Below are 27,902 nucleotides of genomic sequence, written 5' to 3' on the forward strand. Positions count from 1 at the left end.
GATAGGGTCCTTTCATCTATACAATGCCGAGAGGGGTCTATAGGACGTTAGCATGTTATTTGTCACCAAATCAAACTTTGAAGTGTTTTATATCATGCTGGATGTTTTTAAAACTTCACAAGTATCCATCCCATTAATTTCAAGGTAGGACATATAATGCCACAAGCAGATCAACACAATGTGAGCAGGTACAGAACACTATTATTACACATAAGTGTGGAGCTATTTAACAAAACAGGTTTTGCTCTTTTGTAAATGTTGTCAGAAACCACATGACTTTAATCTGCAAAGACGGTTTAACGGTCATTTGGTTAGTCTGCATATCTATGAAAGGTGTGTAGTCCATCTATTATAATCGCACAGTTTGAAAATTCAATGGTACTGTCTTGGTGGTGGTCCTTGCTTCAATTGATTGGTTGAACTGATCAGCCAAAACTATAAATTACAGTCAGTGGTGTTACCAGGATGCCAGGTGTGGGTGGGTATTAGTCTTACCTGGGTGGGGCAAAACAAAAAAACTACAATGCACAAGTAGGTCGAAATCCTGCGTAGGGCTACTGCACCTTAAAACATGTTTTGTTTTCTCCTTGAGATAACTTGTTGTGATCTGGTCAAAACTAATAAAAGTTGATTTGATTTTATTTGACTTAGAACACATCCATAACTGAACAGTATGGACACGCAGGTGACAATGTTTTTTTAGGTTCCTCGGTTTTATTATTATTATTATTATAGTTATTCTTTGTTCCGCAGCCCCTTTGAGCTCAATTTGACCCCCTTAGAATGCTTTAAAATGCACCAAAATCGGCAGGCAGGTCAACACAGGTGCAATCTTTGATACCGTGTAAAGACAAATTCCAAATGTAGCGCCCCCTAGCAGTCATTCTTTGTCCCGTCGACGCGTTGAGCCCTATTTTGACCCCCTCAGAATGAATGAATGAATGGATTTATTGTCATTGTCATCATCATCAGAATCATTGACAGTTACAGAGTTGCTTCAAAACTCACCAAACCCAACAACCAGGTGAACACTGGTGAAAACTTTGATAAAACGTAAAAAAAAAAAAAAAATTTTTAATCCAAATATAGGTAAATGTGAGTAGCGCCCCCTAGGAACAAAACCAACATTTCATTTCAATTTTTTTTTTTTTTTTAAGGTGAAAGAGGAGGTAACAACGCAAAGGTTAAAACTTAGAACACATCAGCATTATATGAATGAGATACCATACGCGTTGCCCTGACTGCCGTTAGTACTACATCCAGTTTTCTTTGGGTGGGCAGAGCGTGTCCACCACTACACTCTAACCCTGGCTAAAACCGGCTGTCCCTTCCCAGTCAAAATGGATTGGAGCTTTGGTGCTTCGGTGAAACATTACTGACCTCTGGTGGAAGAAAGAAGTCAACGCAACCTTTGGAGTGAACCACTGGAGCTGCTGCTCATACTCATTCATGTTGTTTTTCTGCAATTTACAATTAAATTCAAAATTTAAAGTTGTATTATTTACAGAAAAAGTCTGCCTTGCTTTCCTGCGGAATGGGACGTAGTACGTCATTGTTTGGATTCGCCTCCATGCTGATAATATACTTTACTTCCGGTCCGGCAGACTTAACGGGGATCGTAACCAGTCTTGCTGTTCACTTTGCCTTGGGATAGTTTTTATGCAGGAATCATGTTAAAAAAGCAAAGTCGTCGTGGCATTTACAGGGAAACGCTGTCAGTAGAGGCTCAAAACCGGTACTTAAAAAAAAAAAAAAAAAAAAAAAAACTTCTATTAACGACGTAGACCCATACTTGCTGCCAAAAGAAGGCATGGAGTAATTTGGACGACTTGCACTCGTTGACAACAAACGACATCATCGCATACCTTGTCTGCGGTATGAGTGCCTACACATTGGTTCAGTTGAAAAATTGCAAATCCCTTCAGGCTAATGTCCAGTGAACCATGAACCAATTACCACTTACTATTAGACAGGCCCCCTCACTTACGGATTTTAAATCACGTCTTAAAACATTTTATTTTTCTTCAGCTTTTAATGTGCAATGACAGTTTATGACCTCGTCTTTTATTTATTTTATGTGTTTGTTTTATCTTTCAAAGTTGACTTATTTTGCTGTGTTTTGCTATGTAAAGCACTTTGGTCTCCTTGGCGGATTTTTAAATGTGCTATACAAATAAAGTTGATTGATTGATTGATTGATTGATTGATTGATTGATTGATTGATTGATTGATTGATTGATTGATTGATTGATTGATTGATTGATTGATTGATTGATTGATTGATTGATTGATTGATTGATTAATGGATGGGTTTAGGACCTACAGATTTTCAAAGCAACAGACGACAACACGCTCGTCTGCTCACAGGTAGGCTACATGCTGTGCGGTTCTCACAGTGTCTGTCTTGCCTTGTTTACATTTCTGTACCACAGTGCACGAAATGTTGTCAACATATCGCCATCGTTTAACTCATTGTTCCCTGGTGCACGAAAGTAAAACCTAAAGCACAACACGCTGTATAAGTAACAAGTCTGTATTTATCGTGCATGTTAATGTAATTTGTGTTTAAATATTGGAATTAAAATTAGCTTATTAATGAGGCTCATATTCATGAGAAATGTAGCCCTGACCCCCCCTTCAATATTCTGTTTGGTCTTATTAAAGGATTTATTAATGTCCTATCCCCAGCAAAAAGTTTACATGCATGTTATGCTGTTATATCATCCCTACCAATGTTAAGACCAAACCTACACTCTTCTTGTTAATCCATTGCTTTTTACATTATTAACTGTATATCCAGCATTTATCATCTTATAGCTCACTTGACTGTATCCGTGTTTAAACGACAGCTAAATGACTACATGCATGTTTACTCGAGTGCTTTTATTTACTTTCACATTGATTTCAAAACAATGAGCTAAAGACTGGATTGTGTTATTTTTTTCTCTCTGCCCTAACAGGTTTTGCACTCTCAGCGCCTCGACGAGACTCCTTTAAGGCCATCGGTCATCACTGACTTAAAACTGTCAATTCAAATATTGTGTTGGAGTTGAAATATCTAAAATAGAAAAATGCAAGAACTGTAATGTACATATTTATTCACCTTTATTGACCTAAGGCCACCGAATATTTTCTTTTTTTTAAACCGCTTTGAAAAAGACACATTTTATTGTAATCTTGTATTTATATAGTATATTGCTTTTTATAATTTATTACATTGTATATTATAATATTTGCTGGCCCCTGTCAGAGTGTGGGCCATTTTGCACTAATGTAAGAATTTTAAACTGTCAGTTCAAATATTGTCTTGGGGAACTTGCAATACTTAAAATGGAAATGCAAGAACATTTAAAGTACATATTGATTCTGTCTGGCAATTTACCCAAGGCCAGTGATTTTTTTTTTTAAACTGCTTTGACGAAGACACTTTTATTGTAATGTTGTATTTATATAGTTTATTATTTATAATGTATTATAATATTATATAATATTTGCTGCCCCTGTCAGTGGGTGGGTCTTGTTTGCACTAAAGATTTTAAACTATCAGTTCAAATATTGTATTGGAGAAGTTGCATTACTTGAAATAAATCTATTGCAATTTACCAGTCCCAGTTCTTGTGTCCAACACTGTCCAAACATTGTCAATGCATATTCCAAATAGAATAACAAAATCACCTGACTTTGTAATCATTACACCAGGTTATTATGAAGAGCTGAAGTAAACAACAAGCAGTTACAGTTTGTCAAGAGCTTGTTAAAGTCATGTTTTGGTATTCACATTTTATTGACTTTTCACAACAACACTTGGGCTCATGTTTGTAAGAGGACAGCAAACAAAGTTTCAGTGTGCACTCTTCGCCTTTCCAACCTCTCATAAGGCTCCGATGTGGTGCGCTTGACCTTGGAGCAACCCAAGAAGAGAGATGGTGACCAATCGGGATGTGTTGTATTTCATATGCAAGGAACACAACAAACGTAGATGAGCATTGCTACCGAGGCAGATTTACACAGCGGTAAACAAAAACAACAAAAAAAACGTGTATTGAAACCAAAACAGTGGATAAATCGTTCAATTTGCCAGAGTAGAAATGACGGGAACACACTCTCATTCCAGCAGAAATATGATCAAAAGAAATGCTTTTCCGACGAACCGCCGCGACCCAAGCCATCCGTCGTGCCTTCGTGATCTCTGATATTTGGTCCCATTCATTGGTCCTCCATGCAGGAAAACGGTGAAAAGTGAGTCCAGTTTTCCTTGCCCTTTTTTGTCGTGGGTGGGAGACGCTGTTGCATCCGGTAACACAACAATACACACCCATATTTTCTTTCGAATACACCGAAGGAATTCGTTTAGCACTACCACACGTTACAATCCCCGTTGAGTCTGCCGGACCGGTGTTGTGCCGAAAAATAGCCGCCCCGCGTGAAATGTCCCCCCTGACGGGAATGCTTATGTATAACGCTTTATTGAGCGTTTATTTGATTTATTTGTTTGTTTATTTTATTATTGAGCGCCCACACGTCACTCGTACAGCTTTTTCATACCAATCGATGGACATGGAAACGATTTTCTTGTCCCGTGAATATATGTATTATTTTACTCTGCTTAAACTAATAAATGTCATACCTGTGTAATTGTCATTGAGATATGGTCGTGAAAACCTGTAGACTAATACATTTCTGTTCAAAGATGGTTATGTCGCCCAGGCCACGATTTGTTACTAAAATAAAGTACTAGTATTTTGTCTAATTTATTTATTTAAAACTGATTTTACAGTCGTAAATCCATTACTGTAATGCGTCCATGAAAACATTTGATGTTTTCACCTCAATAAAGCGTTATAAATAAGCGTTCCCGACAGGGGGGGGACATTTCACGCGGGGCGGCTATTTTTCGGCACAACACCGGAAGTAAAGTATATTATCAGCATGGAGGCGTATCCAAACAATGACGTAGTACGTCCCATTCCCTGTTATGACCACTATGGTTGCCAACTGGGACATCCTGGAATTTAGGAAGTTCCCTTTGCTTTTAGTCTGTGTAGTACGTCTAGCTTCAACTCCAAGCTATTTAACACCAATTCCTCAGTATATGTAGCAACATATCGCGGTACATCTGTAGGAAGTGACGCAATACATGCCGCGGCATGTCACGACATATACGGATGTGACGTTTTTTATGCCGCGGCATATATAGAAATCATATATATAATTCTAGATGTATTATATAGCAGAGTGAAACATAGCCATTTTGTGTCGGGGATTTGCTCTGGTGGGCTCCACTGCAGCGGACGTAAGGTGAGTAATTTTCACCACTACAATTATTTTGACTTGGTGAATTCTTGGTGGATTTCCAAACGGCTTGTGTTTTAGCAAAGCACTTCAACATGGCTATGAATCAGGCTGGATGTTGAAATTATTAAAATAAAAATGTTAGAATAGTTTTTAAGTGTATGGTAAATTTACTGCCACTCCGACGTTTATGTAAAACCAGGCTCCCTTGACTATGTTATGCATATTGGAAGACTCCGACGCAAAATGGCCGACAAGATGTGACGCTGGTCTCCATTGGTTCATAGCGCGTGATAAACATCTAGCCATATATATAAGATTCCTATGTCGGCATATGTCCGTGCCGCAAAACGCACTACCCTTTTACCTAAGAAAAGTTCCTTGGAGGTTCACAGGCAACCGGGACTCTAGATATAATGGACAGCCAGGGACGGAAAGTGGTTGTTTGTGACAACGGCACCGGAGTGAGTTTCAAATCTCGTCGCCTGGTTTAGTCTAGTGGTTGCCATTTTAACTGCTTTGCAAGAATCAGGAAGTGAAGCCGCCGTGCTAACTGGGCGTGTTGCTAACTAGCTCGGCTAATTTTCATTCATCCAGACTTAACACGGAAACTACATTTTGAAACATTTCTGTTATCTCCCCCCCTACAACCAATGCGCCAATGCAGCTTTAGTAACACAATTTTGACCTTTGAAAAAAGATTTTATGAAACAGACGCTTGTAATGTTAATACCATTCGTACGACTGCAGCTAGCCACTTAGCCCTCTAGCTTTCCAGCTGTCTGTCTGCTCTTTTCCCGATAGCCAAAGGCACCCTTTCATGTGCTTTGACGCCCATTAGACACTTCTAAATTCTACAGCGCATGTTATTATGATTTGAAAACACACAAATCTGGTCAGTGATGGCAATTTTAGTTGTATATATATGTATACATTTTTGGTCGTATTTGACGAGGCCGTGTCAGGTCAATTAAAGTTTAATCGTTTTTCCATTCGCCAGTTTGCGAGTTCCTGATTTAATATGTATGCCATCATAATATCTTTCCAGTAGAGAATTTTGTAGACTTGACGATCATACGTGTCGAGAAACCCACCAGGAAGTGGTCGACTGATTAAATCGTCACACATTCCACACACACTGCAGTCCTACCTACGCTCGAACGTCAATTTGTCCTTTTTTTGTATTAAGAATATTGGATATACATTGTTTGGACAATAAGGGGGTCAAGGGCTACTCTGTTGTCATGCTGACATGTGGAATGCATTACTGCGATGTTCAGGAATGTCATTTAGTTGACTTTTTTCGCACTACAGACTTCCTCTCTAGCTTCTTGTCAGCATTGTAACAGGATGTTGCAGAAAATTACCATACATGAAGTCCCTTATAATACAGGGTGTCATCTGCACAAGTTTTAGCATGTTTGGGTCACGCATTTTCCTTTCTGATTTTATAAAATCTGCCTTGTGGTTGGATATACAAATGAATAACAAGAACACAAAACATTTTTTTAGTTTTAAACTTCAATATTAGCTACTGCTGACTATATTCATGCAGTTCCTTTTCCACATCTTGAACCATCTATTTTGTAATTAAAATATAGTGGTATCTCAGCTTGCAAAATTGTTTCTGGAAATTCTGTAAGTAGAGATGTGTTTTCCATGTAAATGCCTTAATCTGTTCCAAGTACCCCCAAAATTCAGACATAAATCTTTTATCAAGCATAAAAATGCATCAAAACATGTAAACACATGTTACAATTAGATTGCACAATGAACATAAAATGAGAGTTGTGCATAATGTAAAAAACAAATAATCAAGTAAAGAATAAAATTTAATACACTCATGTAAAGCTGTCGGAACACCCTGTGGCGAATGAAGAGGATGCTGGGATACACATATACTGTCGAGGTCCCTCTTAGCCAATTGGATGCCGGGAAGATGCTAGGCAATAGCCGTTGGCAGAGCAGCTATAAGAATGTTACGTTCAGTAAACTTCGGGGTTCTCCGAGAAGCAGCTCATACTGTATTTTTGCCTCTCGTATCCTGAAATTTCTTTCGTAACGGGGTAATATTTTCCCGTCGAGGCGTGTCATAACCTGAAAATTATGTTTGTAGAGACGTTCGTAAGTAGAGGTACCACTGTATATGAATTTTTCTTTCATGCCCAAGGCAATAAAAGATTGAAGGATCTTCGTTATTTCTGCTGTCTTTTTAATTTAATTTACCTATCCTCAATTTGTTTCAAGATGCCCACAACTAATAAAAATGCAACATTGTTTACCGCCTTTGGCAAATTACAAATAAAATGAAAGGAAAATTAACCTTGCAGTGTTTTCATCCATGTGTAAATGTCTTCATCACATTTTTAAAAGATACATTTGTTTCACAGTTTGTCAAGTGTGGCTATGCTGGCTCCAACTTCCCAGAGCACATCTTCCCCGCCTTAGTGGGCAGGCCCATCATCCGCTCCACAGCCAAAGTGGGAAATATTGAAATCAAGGTACCAAACACCTCCAGGTTTATTTAGTCATATAAAAGAAAACAACATGACAATGTTGTTCACTAGTGCAATCATATTCCACTTGTCAATCAGACAGCCATTTTGTGCTATTGTGATGTTTAATGTTACTGGGCTCCAGACTGCGACCAAATGTTTGCATTTTTTGATTAAAATTAGAGCCGATACGAGTTTTTTTTTTTTTTTTTAAATCTGCTTACACATGCGCAACCAGTACGACGAAGTATTAGGGCCAAATAAAAAAATAATTTAGTGGGGGGGACCACTAGATTAAAGTCGTACTATTTCTACGAGAAAAAAAAAGTATTAGTACGTAGGGGTAATGTAGCTGTAAGCCGCTACTCACTTTACGTACATGGACCTAAGATGGCAGCTACGACGAAGCATTAGTATAAATCGTTCCATTGATTTTAATTTGATGTAGATGAGGCAAATATTAAGGATTTCCTTATTTGTAAAACCACTTCAAAAACACAAGATTTCTTCAATATTGTTGATTTTAACGAAGGCGGAAACACGCGACATAAAGTACGTAGCTGTTTATTCGACTAGACCAGATCAGATTTTAACCACATACGAAAAGGGACCTAGATTGGATCTGAAATGGTCCACTTTTATGCGACTTTTTCCGTTCAGACCGTCAAGTTAATGCCTCACTGCAGTAGGAAAAAACACACACAAAAAAAAACGGCATCATGCGTTAAGACCTGCAGTATGAACCTACCCTAAGTGACTACTTTTTTTTTTTTTTTTTTCAACAAACCTGCCGGCACTGTGTCAAATTAGGCCGACGGGTGAAATAAGTCTGACTCAGGGGCTCGACACATAGGAGTTGATGGGCGTTGGCGAAATGCAAAAGTCATTGCCTTTGAACTGAAAGCCAACATACGGGGCATGATGCGAATGTAGCGACACGCACTGCCTCTGCCCGTGTGTTATCGCTCGTTTCTGATTAGCTACGAATTTGGAGGGCATTTTAAAATTTCTAGTCTGTTCTGAGCGCCAACAACTTCCCATACTGCTGTTTTTTTTTTTCCTTAATTTATGTCCCGGAAATAATGCAGAGTCGTACATTTTTTACGAGAGAATCAAGACGTACAGCTAGTGTAGCTGAATTAGCTGCAACGTACTTTACGTAGCGCTTTGCCTTTGTTAATATCAACGATATTGAGAACATTTCATGAGGTTCTGTTATAGAATCGGTTTCACAAATTAGTAAATCAAGTGATAATCATTAGAAGGATTTACACTTTGTCGTAGCTCCCAACTCAAGTAAGCTAACATACGTAGTTTTACATATGTAGCATAATAGTGAATTGGAACAATGGTGTGCATCTCGTGAGCCTGTATTTTAAAATCTTTCTTAAATGAGGAAATCCTTAATGTTTTGGCTCATCTACATCAAATTGTAATCAATAAAGGGATTTGTACTTCGTCATATCTCCCAGCTAAGGTAAGCTAATTTACATAAAGTACTTGCCAGTTCATTCAACATTGAATATCTGAAATCGAATTGAATCAATAAATAATCAACCAATGAATAATTTTATTTTAACTTAATCTCTATTTTCACATCTTGTAAACTAGATTTTTTAATTTTTTCTTACATTCCTCTTGCTGTTTGCAAACCTTTTATTCCTTTTGTGTTTTTACACATAAACTGCTCTTCCCCATGTGTTTTCCCACCGTTGAAGTAGAATTCCAAGATGGTAAGTCCGCGATGGTGTGTGCCCCGTTGCATTATCTTGCCTGACTGCCATCACTTGACCACTTTCTTGGCTGATTTTCCTTTTCTACTTACACATCGAAGCTGCCATTTTGACCTCGTGGATGAAGTGTTCAAGGAATTTGTATTTTGAATGAATGAGCGGACTCCTAAACAGTATATTTGTGACGGTGTATGCAATTTTAAACAATAACACAGCTTAATATAAAACTAAATAGACCAAAGTGATCTGTTTAAAATTTATTTCACATGAAAGTTAAACATTCTTATCAAATGTTTGAAATCAAACTGTTATAAAATATTAAAATGGTTGTATTGTACTTTACAATTAAATACAACTTCACATGTAGAAGTCATGTAGCTCAGTGATTCTTTCGAATTGCAACGAGAGTGAGGTATTGTGCAATATTTTAATCAACGCTGACTAAAATAGCTGTAAAGTTGGGCCCTTTGAATCATTTTGACATTGTGAAACCAAGCACGCAGTTCCTCACCTTCAAACAGGATGTTCTCAGAGGGGAAATGGTAGCTAACTTTACGGTAGCACTTTGGATACTGCTGCATATGATGCACAGTTTGGATTCTTAGGCTGCGTTCAGACTGCAGGCATATCTGATTCCAATTGGATTCCTTTTATAAATTCATTTTTAAGGCTGCCTGTTTTCACTATTCTTGGTGTCCTAATCAGATATGGGCCTTTTCAGACTGGGGCACATTATTACACTTTGCGTCATCAAGCATAGGGATGTCACGACAGTCAAATCTCATCTAAGCTGTTCAGACTGAGAAGTATCCACATCGGCTATGAAACTACTTCCTGTATGTGGTTTCCATCTATCTGATTTCTGTGCTTTGGGACTGTTAAGACTACAAAAGAGTGATCCAGTTTCCATCTGGATGGGTAAAAAAAAATCTGATTTTGGCTGCCAGTCTGGACAAGGCCTAAGTGTTTTAGTGTCAGGAAAATAAATTCCAAATATGAAGAAAAAATGAAAAATAGATACACTGAAAGAATTGGAATTGCAGTGTCAATATCAGAAAAGAATTATCAGAAGATATTAACAGACTGGAAAGGCGATACAAGTTGAATGTCCTTAAATTTTAATTGGTCAAAAAACGTTTGGTTCATTTCTCATTCAGTCAATAATAAGTGACACAGCAAGTAGTGAAAAAGGTACATAAATATTCAGTAATTGGGGGAGGGGGTTAGATTTTTGCATTCTGTTCGCATGCCATCCATAGGCTTTCTATCCTGTTGTTGCCGTGTGACTGTTCTGTCATTCTGTCAACATGTACTAGCTAGCACAGCACTAGAAAGCTAGTCATGATCATCAAGTTTAGAGTTTTCCGATCATGACTTTTTAACCTATAACCAATATCCCGATATTTTAACGCCAAAAACCCGATACTGATATGAAACTGATACTGATACATGCAGTCGTGGACTTAACATATTTTTGCTAATTGTATTGTGATGCAAATGGTCTGCTCAAATAACAAATCCGAAGCATCTTCGTTTGGAGAGATTTAATGGTCAATAGGCATAACTGCTGTGCTAAGCTGTGACCAGCCCTTGTACAAAGGTAGGCTTCTACATTCACTTTGTAGGCAACATGCATATTGGCCCAAAAACAATAAAACCTGATGTCGATATTATCAGATATCATGTTAAAATGCTTTTATCAGCCAATATTATGAGCTACCCAATAATATCGGACAACTCTAATTAATTCCGGTTGTGATGTCACAACCAGAATTGCTGGGGGAGGAGGGGAAGTCGACGTTCCTTGATGCTTTGTTTTAGATGGAATAACTGAAATGGTAAACGATTTGAATGCCAAATTCATTTTCTTCATATAAAATTAATATGCAGTCATTTTCACTTATTGACATGCTCACCATTTCGTAGGACCTTTGACTAAGGAAAACATTTTAAGCCACTCTAGGTTCGTCCTGAAATTGTACTTGTTGAGTCAACATCCATAAATTTTAGTGATTTAATTATGTTGGTGTCCAATTTAGTTGCCTGGGGAAATTTCTAAACATGACACGGAGTCCTTCCATGCATTTTCCACATATGTTTTTTATTTAGTTGTTGCCTGCGAATGACTGCAATAGACATCCAATACACAAACTAGGGCCGCTAGATCTTCCAGTTCAAATGGATTGAATGCCTGTCGCTGTCAGTGGTGGGGGCAGTGGGTGTGTTTCCTGAAGGAACTGTTAGACTATTACTGCACAGTTGGGGTAAAAAACAAAAACAAATGAAAACTAAAATATTTTTTGTGCATGCAGAGTGCTGGTGCATGCTGGGTAACCTAGTTCTAGCGCAGACAGTTGTTTGACAATACTCACAGCTTGCGTGATTGTTCCTGAACGAATTTAAGAGATGAAATTCAATCTAGGTGGACCTCCCCCGTTCCCCTTTTTCAGGATTTGATGGTGGGGGACGAGGCCAGTGAGCTGCGCTCCATGCTGGAGGTCAACTACCCCATGGAGAACGGTATCGTGCGCAACTGGGACGACATGAAGCACCTGTGGGACTACACCTTCGGTCCCGAGAAGCTCAACATCGACTCACGCAACTGCAAGATCCTGCTCACCGAACCTCCAATGAATCCTACCAAGAACCGGGAGAAGATCATAGAGGTAGATTTACTACTACTGTAAACATTAGTGTCAATAAACTATATGGAAGTTGATCGTGTTATATGTTTGGTCTTTGTCTTATGCCTCCTGCAGGTAATGTTCGAGACGTACCAGTTTTCAGGTGTCTACATTGCTATTCAAGCCGTGCTGACGCTGTACGCTCAAGGTAAGGATCTGAAGTTAAATACGGCAGCTTGGAAGAGTGCCTGGACTTGAAGTTTAATTGCAATATTTTTTTTTGATATTGCATTACTGCTAAGAGTTGGATAGAGAGTTACAGCAAGGGATTTGTCATTATGTGCAGCTTCCTACAGGGAAACTGTGCTATTTTTTCCCCACTCTATATACTTAGTTTGCCATATAATAAGACAGATGTTAGGCTGCTTAGCGGTTTCACATAATATTATACTGACATGTGCTTACTTGCTTTAGGTTGTCCATTGTGTCTGACATGCGACAACACACGTAACGCACATGTAGATGGAATGGTTTTAAAATCTGTAACTTTGTTTATAAATCATAGCAATGGTCAAGTTTTTATTATTATTATTTATTTATTGTTTTTGGAGGGTTTCAACTGTTAGTGCAGCTTGACAGCCCTGCAAAGCACACGGAAGTCAAATGCCTCTTCGCTCGACTCGGCTGTTTTGATTACATTTACCGTAATGCTTTGATTACGCGAGTGCGGTAATTTTAGGTTCAACTAATTTGACCACTGGAACACGACCGTTCGCTGGCTTGACTGCAGTTTTTTCTTTTGGGGGTGCCATAATGTGGAAAAAAAGACAGATACTTCCGGAGCGCAAGCACTATGCACTAGCTATGCAGAAACTATCGTGCTGTGGACTGAATGGCGGATATGGCACAGGCATCGTAGCTAGAGGATATTATAACCTGAGGACTCCTTGTATGTAAATTAATGCTCATTTGCTAGCTACCTTACAGTATTTTCATAACTTGGAGACTTCAGCGTTGTTTATATTCTTACTTGCTATAGGCAATTGGAAAACTTAACTATGAGCCCACACACATATATAAATATATGTACTTACTTATTAATTTATTTGTTTGTTTGCTTACAGGCCTTCTGACTGGCGTGGTGGTGGACTCCGGTGATGGCGTGACGCACATCTGTCCTGTGTATGAAGGATTCAGCTTGCCCCACCTGACCAGACGTTTGGACATCGCCGGGCGGGACATCACCCGCTATCTCATCAAGGTTTCATTCTTTTCACCATTTTCTTCCTTATTATCCTTAACATTTTAAACCCCAAAGTTGATAACCTTTCTGAATGTTTCTATGGAACCTCTCACACTTATTGTCATTCTTGCAGTTGCTGCTGCTACGAGGCTACGCCTTCAACCATTCGGCCGACTTTGAGACTGTACGCATGATGAAGGAGAAGCTGTGCTATGTAGGATACAACATCGAGCAGGAGCAGAAGCTGGCGCTGGAGACCACTGTGTTGGTTGAGTCCTACACGGTAAGAGGCGTGTGTCAACTCTCCGGGGAGAGTTGGGACGGGGCTTTAAAGTCCCAGCCCGACTCCCCCCTGTTTTTAATGCACCACATACCAAGGCTGTGGGATGGTTGGGACCTGTTGGGGGGGGGGGGGGCTCACGGCTGCCTCCTCACCACAGGCCCCGCCATCCCTGCACCTTTTTTAAATGCACCACACACATCATACTCCACAGGAGAGCTCCGGCAAAGGGCGGTGGGACGGGCGGCTGGACAGAAACTCCACGCTGCGGTCCCACTGCCCCAAGCCAAGCTCTCCTATTTTAATGCATACATTGCACTACCCTCCCCTCACACCCCCATCACGGTGCTGGGTGATGGCTGCCAGTCGGGAACCTGGCAGCCACAGTAATAGGGTGGTAGGTGGGTCCCACACTTTTTCTATATGGCGTGGCTCCCAGGGTGTGGCCTCCCCTCTGCCTCGGCTGCCGGCCGCGGGAGCGGGTTGGGGGGTCGGGTCTCCGATCTTGCATCGCCCCGTGGCAGTTCCTGGGCGTTCTCCTGCCTCCGCCTTCCCCTCTCTTCTCTGGCTGGGCATCCGCCCTGCGCTCCGTCGCGGGTCGCTGGCTGGGCGCCGGTGTATCAGCGGGGTGTCGCCTGCACCGGCGGGGGACCCTGCCTTGCCTGGGGCTTGGTGGGCCGCTGGGGGTCCCGTGGCGTGCCGTGCCGGTTGGGGGGCTGTGGCTGTGGCTCGTGGCCCCGGTGGGTGTAGGCGTGGGGTTGGTGATGCGTCCCCTCCTGCCATCCCTGAAGGCCGGTTGATGGGCGCGCGGGTGGCCCGGGGGACCACCCTGGGTCCCGGGGGGGGGACGGTGGCTCCTTTGCTGGGCGGCGGGAGGAGGGATGGGCTACGCATGGCCCCCCCACCCCCCGCCCGCCCTCCCTCTCCGGGCTGGCTGGGTGGGGGCCGTGGCCCTGGGTTGGCGCCCGCGCGGTCTCTCCGCCCGTCTGTGTGGCTGTCGCGCGCCCGGTGGGGCTTGCGTGCTGCTGGATGTGGTAGGGCATGCTCGGGTTGGGGGTTCCGGTGCCGGAATTGGCGATGCGGCGGCGTAGGGTTGGTCGCCAACGGGCTTACACTCATAAGAGATTCACACGATTACTGGGTTCTAGATCACAGAACTGATTTGTGTACACTCTACCCCTTTCAATCACTTAGCTTATAGTCTTATAGACACCCCCACCCCCATTCTCCTCTTTCACTGGCCAATTGGCCCCCACATGGTGTAAACCGGAAATACATCTCGCTGACGATAGCACCAGCATATTAGTAACTAGTTTAGATGTTCAATGTATTTCTTGATGTTGTTTGTGTATGTGTTTCTTTTCTTTCTTCTCTTGTATTTCTTTTCTTCTGTCCCCCCATAATCCCTTCCTGTTCGCTGCTTTGTCATAATAAAAAGGTATTTTGAATGATCACAATGGGAGTATGTCAGACTCTCCATGTGAAACATTAAAACTGTTCAGAATCCGGGCACTTAGACTTCCATTCTCTGTGTCAAACAGCTGAACAGGACAGGTTTTTAAAAAAAATAAAAAATAAAAAAAAAGAGGCGTGTGTCATGTTGCGGACCGGTTGGTTTGTAAGTGCAGGGAATGCCCTCCAGTGTACATCAACTAAGGCCCTGCGCCGCCACATGCTAATTGAACAAATTCCTAATTTTGCTTTACCCTCCTCATTTTTCCACAGTAAATAATAGTGGTGATGAATTTGACCCTAGTACTGAGAACTAGAGGTAGTTTATCTGAGCCAAAGGCATGCCCTTTCAGGACACGAGTAACTGATGTTTCAAGATTTTAATACTTTTTCCTGGAACCTGATGCAAGACTTGTTTGAGCTCGAAAATTACCTGGAGCCTTAGTTGATACATAACATTTTTTTGGTGTGTTGATAGCTGTGTTTTCCAAAATTTGCATTTTTGGGGTATTTTGCTCAGGCCCAGAACCTAGTGTTGTCCTTTTGCACTAAAAGAATGAGCGAGCACATTTGGTGTTAGTGCTCGTGCCTTGCTTTGTTGGTTCAAATTACGTGCTTAGCAAGAACCAGTTTGGTCTAAATCTGCAAGGAGTCAAGTTGGAGCCACGTCAATTTATCAGCGTAAAATGTCCTTGCGTCATTACATTAGCACTATGTGACAGTGGGACGTGTGTAGTTGCGTGGCTGGGTGAAATTCCAGAATGCTGCCTTATGTATGTGTGCTGCATTCACTTCCTATTCATTTAGGGACATTCTTGATTCACCTTCTTTTCAGTAACCCAAGATCAACAGGAAATGACCAGTAAATGATGAAATCAACAGTAAGTGACAAGTAAATGCCCCAAAAGGAAAGGGAAGTGACCGAAAATTAACAGGAAATGACGTGAAATGCCCCAAAATGAACTCATTGCCTGGCATTGGCTACCACTGATGGCCATAGACATCGAATCCGTTTGAAGTGGGAGGGATGTTCATTCACTGCCACCTTCCTAGTTCAAATGGATTGGACGCTTACTCGTCATAAACTCAGTCCAATTCACAGCAGTAGTATAAAAATAGCTAGTTTTTCCTGTTGATTAGTTGTACAACAATTTCCTGACCAATGTTTGAAGTGGGAGGGATGGCAGTGAATGAACGAATGTTCATTTGCTAAATAAAACTGAACATCAAAAGCACCCTGGCTAAAACGAACGTGTTCTTTGTTTGCAAACAGCTGCTGACTGCCACATAATCTGCAATTTTCCATACAACTGCCTTCATAAAACTGTATCAAATCAGTGCAAATTTAGAAAAGTAAAAGCTCACATTTTTGGGATCATACTTACACCACATGCTCGGGAACATCCACAGAAAAGGGTGACCACATCAAAATGTAGTGTGACAGGGACTTTCACATCGTAAAAGCTCAATTTGAACCATTTTTATTCCGTTTTCAGGACATTTATTGGTATGAGAATAGCCTATGACATTAAGGAAAAATGGACCTTTGTAATTTGTTCAACATAAACGCAGCTGTGGTTTTTTTTTTATTTTTATTTTTTTTTTATAGTTAGGCAGCATATTTGTAGGCTGGTGTTTACGATTTGGATGACAAATGGCCCTTTTGCTTAAAAGCATAGCTTTATATAAAAAGCGTTTAGTCTTAATTAATGGGCTTTGTTGCGTGGGCGCTGTAAAGTCAGGATTCAAACATCTGCTGGTCGACGTTTGTCCGCCGGCCATGCTTTTCTTTCCGACTTTTTTTTTTTTTTTTTACCCTGCCACCACAAAACCACAAAATCCAAACGCAGGCCTTGGCGAGCTCATGTTGTGTCTCTGAGCTCACTGTGACCGCAGGTGTGTGAGGGTAAGTGTATGTTTGGGTCCCCTCGAAACAAGGAGGGCAATGTGAAGTGCAGTCCGGGGAGCCCTTGGAGGGCGTGTGACATCATTTCCTGTGCAGCCACTTTTGCAGTAGTGGCGGCTTCCTCCCGCTGCCCCCACAGTTCAATGAAGCCTTTTTTATGGACACACATTCACACTTGTGTAGGTACATGTTGTGTTAAAGCTTCTAACTCATTGGCCGTGGTCATTGTTGTTTTTCGTCAATGATGACGATAATGAAAATATTTTGTCCACAATGTTGTCTTCGTCAACGGTGACTATAACGAAAACATTCTGTCGACGAACAATTTTTTTATGACAAGGACGAGATGATGATGAGCTAAAAACTAGTCTTGGAAGACTAAAACGTAACGACATGAATGCCAGTTCTCGTCTAATGAAATGTGGACGAGACGAAAATGCGGCATACTTTCCGTCATATGTTCGCAATGTGTGACATTTTCTTATTGTATGTGCAGTTAGGCTGCATCGTATGAGTGTTTGGTTGTGTCACTCATGTGATATGCTGCGCCTCACACACAAGAGTCCTCTCTTGGCTTGCTTGCTTTAAAACACATAAAAAGGTTTGTTTTCTATGCAAAGAAGTATGCAATGTTGATATAGCCTTTAAAGGTCCGCGCTAAGTGATCATCACACACGAAATGTAATTCGTAGCATTAGCGTAGCATTCGTTTTTGTGTTAGCATTAGCATTTAGCATGGCGAACGTTGTCTAAAACTCTTGACTTTTTTTACATACAGTTCGTAGCGTCCAGGTGAGTATAATTAGTTTATAATAATTTACTCTTTTCCTGCTGAGTGTGTATTATCCTCACAAAGCTTCAATATTTGCGCGTCTGTCAATGTTCATTTGAAATTGTTTGAAACTGTATTTTTTTTTTTTTGTCATATGTATTTTCGTCCAAAAGACTAAGATGAAAATTAAAAGACAACACATCCAAAACATTTGAACTATGAGAGGCTGAAGACAAATGATGGTTAACTGCATGTGTGTATGATGTTTTGTGATGTTTTGTTTATGTATGATGCGGTTAATTGTATGTGTGTAGCCAGCATCTCTTATGGTATGCGCCTGTGTTGTCTAGTGGTCATTTATAGGTCACTTTTTTTTTCATTTTAGTGCATTTACAGGTTACCTCCTATTTTTTATTACTTCCTATTCATTTGGGGACATTCTTGAGTCACTTGCCCCAAAATGAACTAATTACCTAGCATTGGCTGCCACTGACAGCCATACACGTCCAGTCCGTTTGAAGTGGGAGGGATGTTCATTCGCTGCCACCCTCCCAGTTCAAATGGATTGGACGCCTACTAGTGATAAACTCATTCCAATTCACAGCAGAAGGATGAGAACAGCTTGTTTTTCCTGTTGATTAGTTGTATCATAGGATTTCCTGACCTATGTATCGATAGTTGTTGCTGTATCGTCATATCGTGAGCAGTTGTTGTTAATAACTGCTTTCGAGTATAATGGCGTTACTAACGGTGTTATTTTTTTCTGTAGTGAGTAATGACTTTTCTCATCTTGGAAACGCCGTTACCGTTACTGAGGATGTAAAAGCGTGCGTTACTATCCGTTACTACGTTGGTTGAATGACACGGGAAAAGTCTGAGAGAGACACGGACTCACGGAGACGAGAGAGCAGAGCAGGAGTGGGCAGCAGGGAAGGGAGTTGTGACGCTGTTGCATACGCGATGCTAGTTGGCTCCAATGGTTACCTGACTGTAGCCGATAGCCTACAAATGATTCCCACATGATGCTACGGAAGAGATAACGTATATAGAACTAGATGTGAAATGATACTCGCCGGTGTTAGTAAACAGCTTATAGCAGTAGACTTCTCAGGAAGGCTCTGTTGTAGAGAACCATCCTAGCGAACCTCAGTAACTTTTTATCTATAATACTCCTAAATCGGCAAAATCTTGACTTGAATCTATCTGTAAATGATGAAACAGTTTTAAAACTTTCTAATGTCGAAAGTAGACAGAAGGGAACTACTGGTAATGCAATAACAATGCAATTTTTTTTTGGGGGGGGGGGTGGAATGAAAAGAAAGGTAACACCAGTTACCTTATCAAGTAACTAAGTTACTAAGACAATTACCTTTTGGGAGAAGTAATTTTTAACTGTAATTAATTACTTTTTTAAAGTAAGATTAACAACACTGATCGTAAGATCATCGTTATTGTGAGCCTTGTATCGCAAATCGTATCATAAGGTACCTCAGTGTTTGTCACTCTAAAGGGGCACTATGAAAAATAAATAACCTAATCATAAACAAGTTCGTCTGTGGTTAGGTTAGCCAGCCATGGCTTTGTGTAATTGACATACTTATGCAGTCTGGATGCGAACGGATGAACATTTTCTCTGACAGGATTTGCCGGAAGTCTCCCTAAAAACACAAAAATTTAAAGATTAAGAAAAAATGTTGGAGTGGAGGTTGCTAGCTTCAAGATTCCTTGCTATACAAATTAGATTAGTTCCTTTTTACACTTATATGAGAGTGAAATGTAGAAATACTAAAGCTTTTTTATTTTCTTTCTGCTGTGTGATTCCAATCTTATTCCCTCCCCCCCTTTCTTTTTCATGTCCGTTCTTCCTCCCACGCGTCTACAGCTGCCAGACGGCCGCGTGATCAAGGTGGGCGGTGAGCGCTTTGAAGCACCCGAGGCCCTATTCCAACCACACCTCATCAACGTGGAGGGTGTAGGCGTGGCCGAGCTGCTCTTCAACACCATCCAGGCGGCCGACATTGACACCAGGTGAGCGACTAGAAACGTTGAGAACGTAGCGGGTTTTAAAAAAATTTCCTCCCCAGGCCCGAGTTCTACAAACACATCGTGCTGTCAGGGGGGTCCACCATGTACCCTGGGCTCCCCTCACGACTGGAAAGGGAACTCAAGCAGCTGTACCTGGAGCGCGTGCTTAAGGGGGATGTGGACAAGCTATCGGTAAGATTCTCCCCTATGGTGATATTGAAATGACAATTAGAGAATATTAGCTGTCAGAGTCAGATCTTTCAGAGAATTCATTTTCCGAGCCGCTTATCCTCACGAGGGTCATGGGGGTGCTGCAACCAATCCCAGCTAACTATGGGCAGTAGGGGGTACACCCTGAATCAGTTGCCAGCACAAGGAGACGAACAACCATCCGCGCACAGACCTATACCTAGGGACAATTTAGAGTGTTCGATCATCCTACCATGCATGTTTTTGGGAAGTGGAGGGGAAACTGGAGTACCCGGAGAAAACCCACGCAGGCACGGGGAGAACATGCAAACTCAAAACAGGAAGGCTGGAGCCTGGGATTGAACCCTTGATCTCAGAACTGTGAAGCGGAAGTGCTAACCACTCTGCCACCATGCCACCTCTTTCACAGAATAGTAGATGTAAAAATGTTTACAAATTACCGTATTTTTCCTACTAGAAGTCAAACCTGAGTAGACGTGCTGATTACCAGTTTTAAGGTATACTGAAAACGTCAAGGTTTTAAAACTGCAAAATTTTTCCTTCCTACCATTCATAAGGTATTAGCTATTTTTTATGTGCCAAAAATGCATGGAGAAATCCCTCGCTTGCAGCTTTAAGGCTCAATCCTCACCCACCAGTCGTTTCTCAGTGTCAGTGAGTCAGCTGTGCTACAGGATGTCTGGAGGAGGTAAAACTCCTGAACTTTTTTTCCCCCATCGAAGAAAATGAAATCGCTGGTATTGGAATACTTCAGGTACAGAAAAGTTGCAGACGGCCGTAGCTTAGAGGAAGGCCAACCGACATGTAAAACATGTTTGTGGAGGGGGGTTCTGAGGAGGCAATACCTCCAAAATGATTTCACATTTATACAAAATTAAAGGTTACTAAACACTGTCATGAACGTTTCCTACCAGCTACCAGAGTTAACTCCAGCATGTTTAGTGTGTCTAGCGGTGGTAAAACGTGTTTTTTTTTTCCCTCTAGCAACTGTTTGTGTTGAAAAAGAGAGTGTGTGTATTAAGTAAACATGATACAAGTCATACACACATGCTTTTTTTATTGAAAACAATTCAATTATTTTTGTTTTGATGGTAATAATGTGGAGCTCTGGCTGTGAGTTTAGGCTCACCTAAAGAACTGCATTTATTTTAATTTAGACTTTTAAAAAAAATATATGTATATTTATATATTTTTTAAACCTAGATATCTCACAGTAACACCTTTTAGAGCTGTAATTGCAATACTTTGATACCGTGATATTTTGGCTTAAGGTTATCATACCGTCAGAATATCATACTGGCACATGCCTACACCTGAGTATAAGTCGCTCCAGCCCAAAAATGCACAATGAAGTGGGAAAAACAGATGATAAGTCCCACTGGAGTATAAGTCGCATTTTTGGGGGAAATTTATCTGATTAAATCCAACACCAACAACAGACATGCCATCTTGAAAGGCAATTTCAAATAAAAATAGGATCGAGAACAATAGGCTGAATAAGTGTACGATATGCTAACGTTGCATGATGAATAAACAACAAACTGAGAATGTACCCGGTATGTTAACATAACCTTGCTATTAAGAGTTACTCTGATAACCATAACATAAAGAACAACACTCTAATACGGTTTAGTGTGAAAATATCATATAAAATGATATAATGATGTGTTAATAATTTCACAAATAAGTCGCACCCCGAGTATAACTCTCACCCCCGGCCAAACTATGGAAGAAGGTAAAAAAAAAACTTATAGTCCAAAAAATACGGTACCTTTTACACTTAAGTTTTAAAGCACGGTTTTTCACCTTTACAGATGTAGTGCACTGTTCTGCCACCAGGTGTTGCTATTAGTACAATGCTTTTGTAATCTCACAAGTGACCATTTGAGCCAAAGAAACAAGGATAGTGGTTCATGAGATGCAGCATTGAATCCCTTGGAGGAAAAAACTACTGTTTTTAGACGGCAAACGACTATTTTGATTTATTACTGATTCGTTTTTTGTTTTGTTTTTTCTTGCAGAGTCAACCAATTGACTCATGTGCAAGTACATTGAAAACAAAGTATGCACTAGGGGTGGGATCATTCAACAGGCATGAAAATCTCTTACCTTTCGGCGAAATTCGCAGTTTTGAAGTAAAAAAAGATGACCTACGTGAATCGTGTAGATCCGATGAGAAAACTTTTAAGGGGAGGGGGGGGGGGTCGGGTGTAGGCATGTGCCGGTTACCTTCACCGTTTACCATGCTATGAAAACGTTGCGGTTACAAAACCACTAAAATTTTCCGTCATACAGTACTACGTATTCGTTATTTTTCAAGTGTCGAAAATGCAGCCAGCGGCAGCGCTGACCCCTTCCCCTGTTTGATGCTGCGAGTGTCAGTGACGCTATTCCAGCAAACCCAAAAACAAACTTTCCAAACGCAAGGCGTAAATTCTGCAATGCATTGAGCTCTCAAATCATGGTAACTGAAATATACCAAATGAATACATTTAAAACGTTGTACAATCGTATTTTTCCACGTGTGAGTCGCTTCAACAGTTTAGCTTCATGAAAAAGTTCGCCAAAAACAAAACACATTTTCCTTTCAAATTCAGTACACAAAGTTACTAAAAACTTACAAAGACGAATGATATGCAAGGCTTAGCTAAGCTAGGAGAGCAACTTCATTGAGGTTAATCACAGCCGCTGAGAGAGAAACAAGTTTGTAAGCGGGGAGGAAAAAAAGAGTGTCAAAGATCGCTAATTGCGACAGATGATCTTGTCCTAAGCACAAATTCACGTTCGCTGGACGAGGTCTCACTCCCAATTTTTTTAGATGAATGCATTTGCCAGCATATTGAATTTGGTGAGTAATGGTTTTAATCGTTTTCATATTTTGCGGTATGACAAAGTTACTGCCGTTTGTTGCAGCTTGCGTTGAACACTGCCAGAGCGTCCGGTGAAAAAATAGCTCCCGTTAAGGTAGCTTCAAGCTTGTGTATTTAACGGTAATATAAAAGCAGTGTTGTCAGTAACGCGTTATGTGAGTAATGCGTAACTGTAATCTGATTACTTTCTTTCAGGAAAGAACAATCTAACGCGTTCATTTTTCTAAATCAGTAATCTGAGTAAAATTACTTTCCTTGATGCCTGTACGTTATTATTTTGTTATTGCCCCGTAATGTATGTAGAATGAAGAATACTGTAGTCATGGGAGTGACATCACATGTCACATTTTCTAATCATGGATGGAAAAAAAAAAGGGTCACGTGTATTACCATGATGCGTGAGCCGTGAGCGCTGGGAGTTTGCGGCCAAAACAACATAGCCTTGCTTCCTCGCCAGGATGCAATGAAATAGGCAGGAGATACACTACAAACGACTGCATTTGCACACTGGAAACACAGCCATTACTTCACATTTTTGTCCAGTAAAGATGACAAAAATATCTCCATGCGCTGCGAACTTTGCGCTGGCTCAAAAAGACTGTCGACCGCTACAAGCATCCAATTCAAGCACCACTTGGAATTACAGCACAACAGGTAACACGAAAGCCAGGACTTTTTGATACTGCTCGTGCTCAATCCTGGGTTCAAGCTCAGTTGTTGTTGAAGGTTTTGAAAGCTTAGGTTTAAAGAAATTCTAAATATCCATTTTGCCTCCTCAGCTGTAGTTTTGGCTAAGTAATGCAAACGGCTGTCTCTAAGGTGCTATGGTCACATGATCCGTTCGAAAAATAATTTGGACCCATTATGAAATACAGTAGTTTGAAGGATTCTTGTTCATTTCATTCATTTTTGTTGTTTATTTTATTGCTCTAAAACTTTTATAGACAACATTTTAATGGCCATATCCAATGGTCTTTATTTTAAAGGGGAAGTTCATAATTTTTTACATTAGGCTTAATCTTTGAGTTAGCCGGGGTTTAATTAGTCATTGGAGTTGATTTGAACAAATTCTGCGCAGTTTGCCAGTTATTTGTTAGTTTCAGGGCTCCGGAGTGGCTAAGCCAGCGCGAGTCAATGGTGGTTGAAATCAACTCCTTCAACTAACTAAAAAACCCCGCTCGAATATTAAGCCTTATGTGAAAAATTAAAATGGTCAAATTCGCCACATGTAGGACGTTTCGCCGACAGAAGACATTTTGGCATAACGCCGGAACATATTTCCTCCACATCTTTCTCACCTTTTTAACCCCTGACCCATTTTCATGCCTGATTCAAGGATGTTCTACAAAACAACTAATTAACAGAAAAACAAGCTGTCATTTTTGCACTATAAGGCGAACCTGACTAAAAGCCGCCACCCACCAAATTTGACACGAAAGCGGCATTTGTTCACAGATAAGCCGCTCTGGACTATAAGCCGTAGCTGTTCTCAATGTATTATGGGAAATTTATGCCAAAAGATATCAACCTTTAACACTTTCTTTGACAGCGGCATCATAAGACTGTCATAAGACCAAATTAGCCACCATGAAGCTTTGAACAATTGGCTGCAAAGCTTCATTTCTTCAAGAAGCTTCATTTGACCATCACTGTTCTCTTGGGGGAGACAGTCAACCTTTGCTGCCACCTGCTGTCAACACTGTTTTCGTCCAACATGCCTCCTAGCATGCGTTGTAGCACTACATATGTGAATAACAAATCAAAATTCATGTTTTATGCCAATTATTTCTTCAGTTACTGTTCTAGTTGTTTAATTATTTGCTAGTTTTGGAATTTGGTAACACTTTATTTGACAGTGGCACCATAAGTCTGTCATAAGCCCATCATAATTATTACATGATGCTGCCATGAGCATTAATGAATGCATATGTCAGATAAAAATGTCATTTTTTGTCATCCGGCAAATTATCTCCATTTTGAATGGATGTAAAAGATCCGAGCTGGACATAAATGGAGTTAGTGACATAATTTGCCATATACACTTAATGATATTTGTCATAAACACTCATTTTTGCAGATGATAATGTCTTGTCATAATTATGACAGTCTTATGTGTTACCTATTAACCCAAATCAAGAAATGAGCCGCACTGGCCTACGAGGGATTCAAAATAAGGGGAAAAAGTAACGGCATACAGTCCAAAAATTACAGTATTTTCTTCCTTCTGCTGTGAATTGTAATGAGTTTATCACTTGTAGACGTCCAATCAATTTCAACTGGGAGGGTGGCAGCGAATGAACATTCTTTCATTCGCTGCCACCCTCCCAGTTCAAACGGATTGAACATCTTTGGCTGTCAGTGGCAGACAATGCCCGGCAATGTCCTAATAATTGCAGTATCGCCATATCGTGCGCCTTGTATCGCAAATCGTATCATGTTGTGAGCTACCCAGAAGTTCCCATCCTTACTCGGCACTATTTTTGTCAAACAGAAATTCAAGATCCGCATCGAGGACCCTCCCAGGCGAAAGCACATGGTATTCCTGGGTGGGGCGGTACTGGCTGACATCATGAAGGACAAGGACAACTTCTGGCTCACCCGCGAGGAGTACCAGGAGAAGGGGGTGCGCGTTCTGCAAAAGCTGGGTGTCACCGTCAGATAAAGACACAAACAAATATATCTTATTTATCTTTCTTCTCTTTTCCGCTGTCAATCTCCCCTTTTCCGCCTTCACCCTTCCTGGCAAACGGTTCCATATTTTTTGCACAGTTCCCATAGAGTTTAAAAAAAAAAAAAAAAGGTTAACATTACCGCAAGTTAGCGGAGAAATTGGGGACGTCTTGAAGGGAAGCCTACGAGTTTTTTGATATCACAATCAGGGTCCACCCAATTGTTTTTTGGTCCCGTGGCTAATCACATTTCTATATGTGACTGTTTGTTTTGTTTTGTTTTTCTAAGGAGAGGGATCACTTATTTTCTTTTATTGCTGAATTGTTTTTTCCAGCTCCCCTCTTGCCTTTTTTTGCAGTGAGCTACTACCATTGTAAATGGAGTGAGGCTAATTATGGTAACAGAAGTCTTTTGGGTGGTTTAATGAAGAGTGCAACTCCTTCTAAAGCAGGGTTCCCCGAAAACGGTAATTTTATTTGACGGTGGCGTCATTAGACTGTCATAAGGCCGTTATAAGTATGACATGACATGACATGTCATGAGAATTAATGAATGCCTATGACTGATGTCATTAGGTGTCATCCGGCAAATTTTGTAACAACAATTATGTCCAGCCGCATCTTTTACATCCATTCAAAAGTGACACTTAATGACATCTATCGTAAATTTTAATGCTCATGACAGTGTAATGTCATAATTATGACGGTCATATGGCAGTTTTATGACGCCACTAGCAAATCGTTACCCCAAAAACTCACTGGCTGCCATTAATGCCGACAGATGTCGAGTTTGATCATTCGCCGCCAGTTGACATCTATTGTCTTCAAACGCAGAAATAAGTTCAAAGTGACTAGTAATCGACTAGTACATACGCGATTATTAGTAACCTCAAAACTTTTGTACATTAAGAACCATGTACCAGTCGTAGTTTTGAAGGTTAAACAACTGCAAACGGCAAATAGTGAACCATGTAATTGGACAAACCCTAAATTTCTGTTTTAAACTGTAGCTCAACTATACTAACCCAATAGTACAGTCGTGATTGCAGTAAATATTTGGGTAACACTTTGACAGAGGGTTCATAAGACTGTCATGATTATGACATGACGCTCATGTTATGACAGATGTCATTAAGTGTCATCTGGCAAATGATATCACTTGAATGGATGTAAATTATGTATACTGGACACAAATGGAGTTAGTGACATTATTTGCCGGATGACACTTAATGACAACTGCCATAAGCATTTATTAATGCTCATGACAGTGTCATAATTATGATGGTCTTATGACAGTCTTGTGAACCAATATGGTAACAATTTATTTGAAATAATCACTGTACAAATATGGTAGCACTTTATTTGACAGCAGTGTCATAAGACCGTCATAATTATAAAACTCATGAGCATTAATGAATGCTTTCATAACACTGTTATAAGACCGTGGTAATTATGACACTGTTATGAGCATTAATGAATGCTTATGACAGTTGTCATTGTCGTACGGCAAAATCCGTCACTTTTGAATGGATGCAAAAGATGCGGTCTGGACATAAATGGAGTTAGTGACATCATTTGTTGGATGACGCTTAATAACATCTGTCATAAGCATTCAATAATGCTCATGACTGTGCTCATAATGTCTTACGAGTCTTATGAACCCTACTGTCAAAGTGTTAGCAATATTTGTACGACAAAGCTTTGTTGGTCATAAACAAACAAACAAAAAAATCTAAAGTAAAGCAGTCTCGGGTTCATTATCTGCGATTTGAAACTGATTACCAATTTACAAAAGAAAGAGGAGGGAATTTGCAACCCGAAGGAAAATTTCTGAATTTGGGGAAATCCTGTATTCAAGGAGGACGGACACACCAAAAATAAAGAAGAAATTGAAGCTTGCTATGACTTAATCGTGTGATGGTACTTTCCAGTGTGTTTCATCTGCCTTAGTGTTGATCAAAAAGGCCTGATGTTGGAAATCTACACAAAACGCAGCAAATCACAGAAGGTTTAAATGGAAAATGCTGTTTTTTGGAGATTTTTTTTTTTTTTTGCCCCTCGGGGTCTTCCCTGGTGTGATCAATACTGGAGGCACTTCACCATGTTATGATTTTTTTATTTTTTTTTTTGGATTATGAAGATTTTTGACATGTATATTTTTCTTTTCCTCCTTTTCTGTGGATGTCTTATCCTGTGCCAAGTGCAGTTCATGTTTTATTGTATGTCTCTGCTCTCTTTAATTTTTGGTTGCCACCATTTTGTTTTGACTTTGTTGTTCATAGCATAACTGCATAACGCTGATTTAAATAAAGAAAAGTGATTTATAACAAA

General features: G+C 40.4%; 1 protein-coding gene across 1 annotated transcript; it reads left to right on the forward strand.

The window, feature by feature from the left end:
• The first annotated feature begins 5,592 nt into the window (after positions 1-5,592).
• LOC130922901 (actin-related protein 2-A) lies at positions 5,593-27,902 on the forward strand. The gene is made up of 9 exons (XM_057848154.1): positions 5,593-5,756; positions 7,683-7,793; positions 11,971-12,186; positions 12,280-12,352; positions 13,269-13,405; positions 13,521-13,670; positions 19,680-19,825; positions 19,882-20,014; positions 25,394-27,902. The coding sequence occupies exons 1-9, from the start codon at positions 5,709-5,711 to the stop codon at positions 25,562-25,564; spliced, it is 1,185 nt and encodes a 394-aa protein (XP_057704137.1). The 5' UTR covers positions 5,593-5,708; the 3' UTR covers positions 25,565-27,902.

This window comes from Corythoichthys intestinalis, chromosome 10, assembly GCF_030265065.1.
Source record: "Corythoichthys intestinalis isolate RoL2023-P3 chromosome 10, ASM3026506v1, whole genome shotgun sequence".
NCBI lineage: Eukaryota > Metazoa > Chordata > Actinopteri > Syngnathiformes > Syngnathidae > Corythoichthys > Corythoichthys intestinalis.

Excerpts from the sequence above, each read along its gene's own strand:
- LOC130922901 (XM_057848154.1), top strand. The coding sequence starts at position 5,709 with ATGGACAGCCAGGGACGGAAAGTGGTTGTTTGTGACAACGGCACCGGA. Across the intron at positions 12,353-13,268 it reads GCTGACGCTGTACGCTCAAG|GCCTTCTGACTGGCGTGGTG; the intron begins GTAAGGATCTGA and ends GTTTGCTTACAG. Across the intron at positions 13,406-13,520 it reads TCACCCGCTATCTCATCAAG|TTGCTGCTGCTACGAGGCTA; the intron begins GTTTCATTCTTT and ends TCATTCTTGCAG.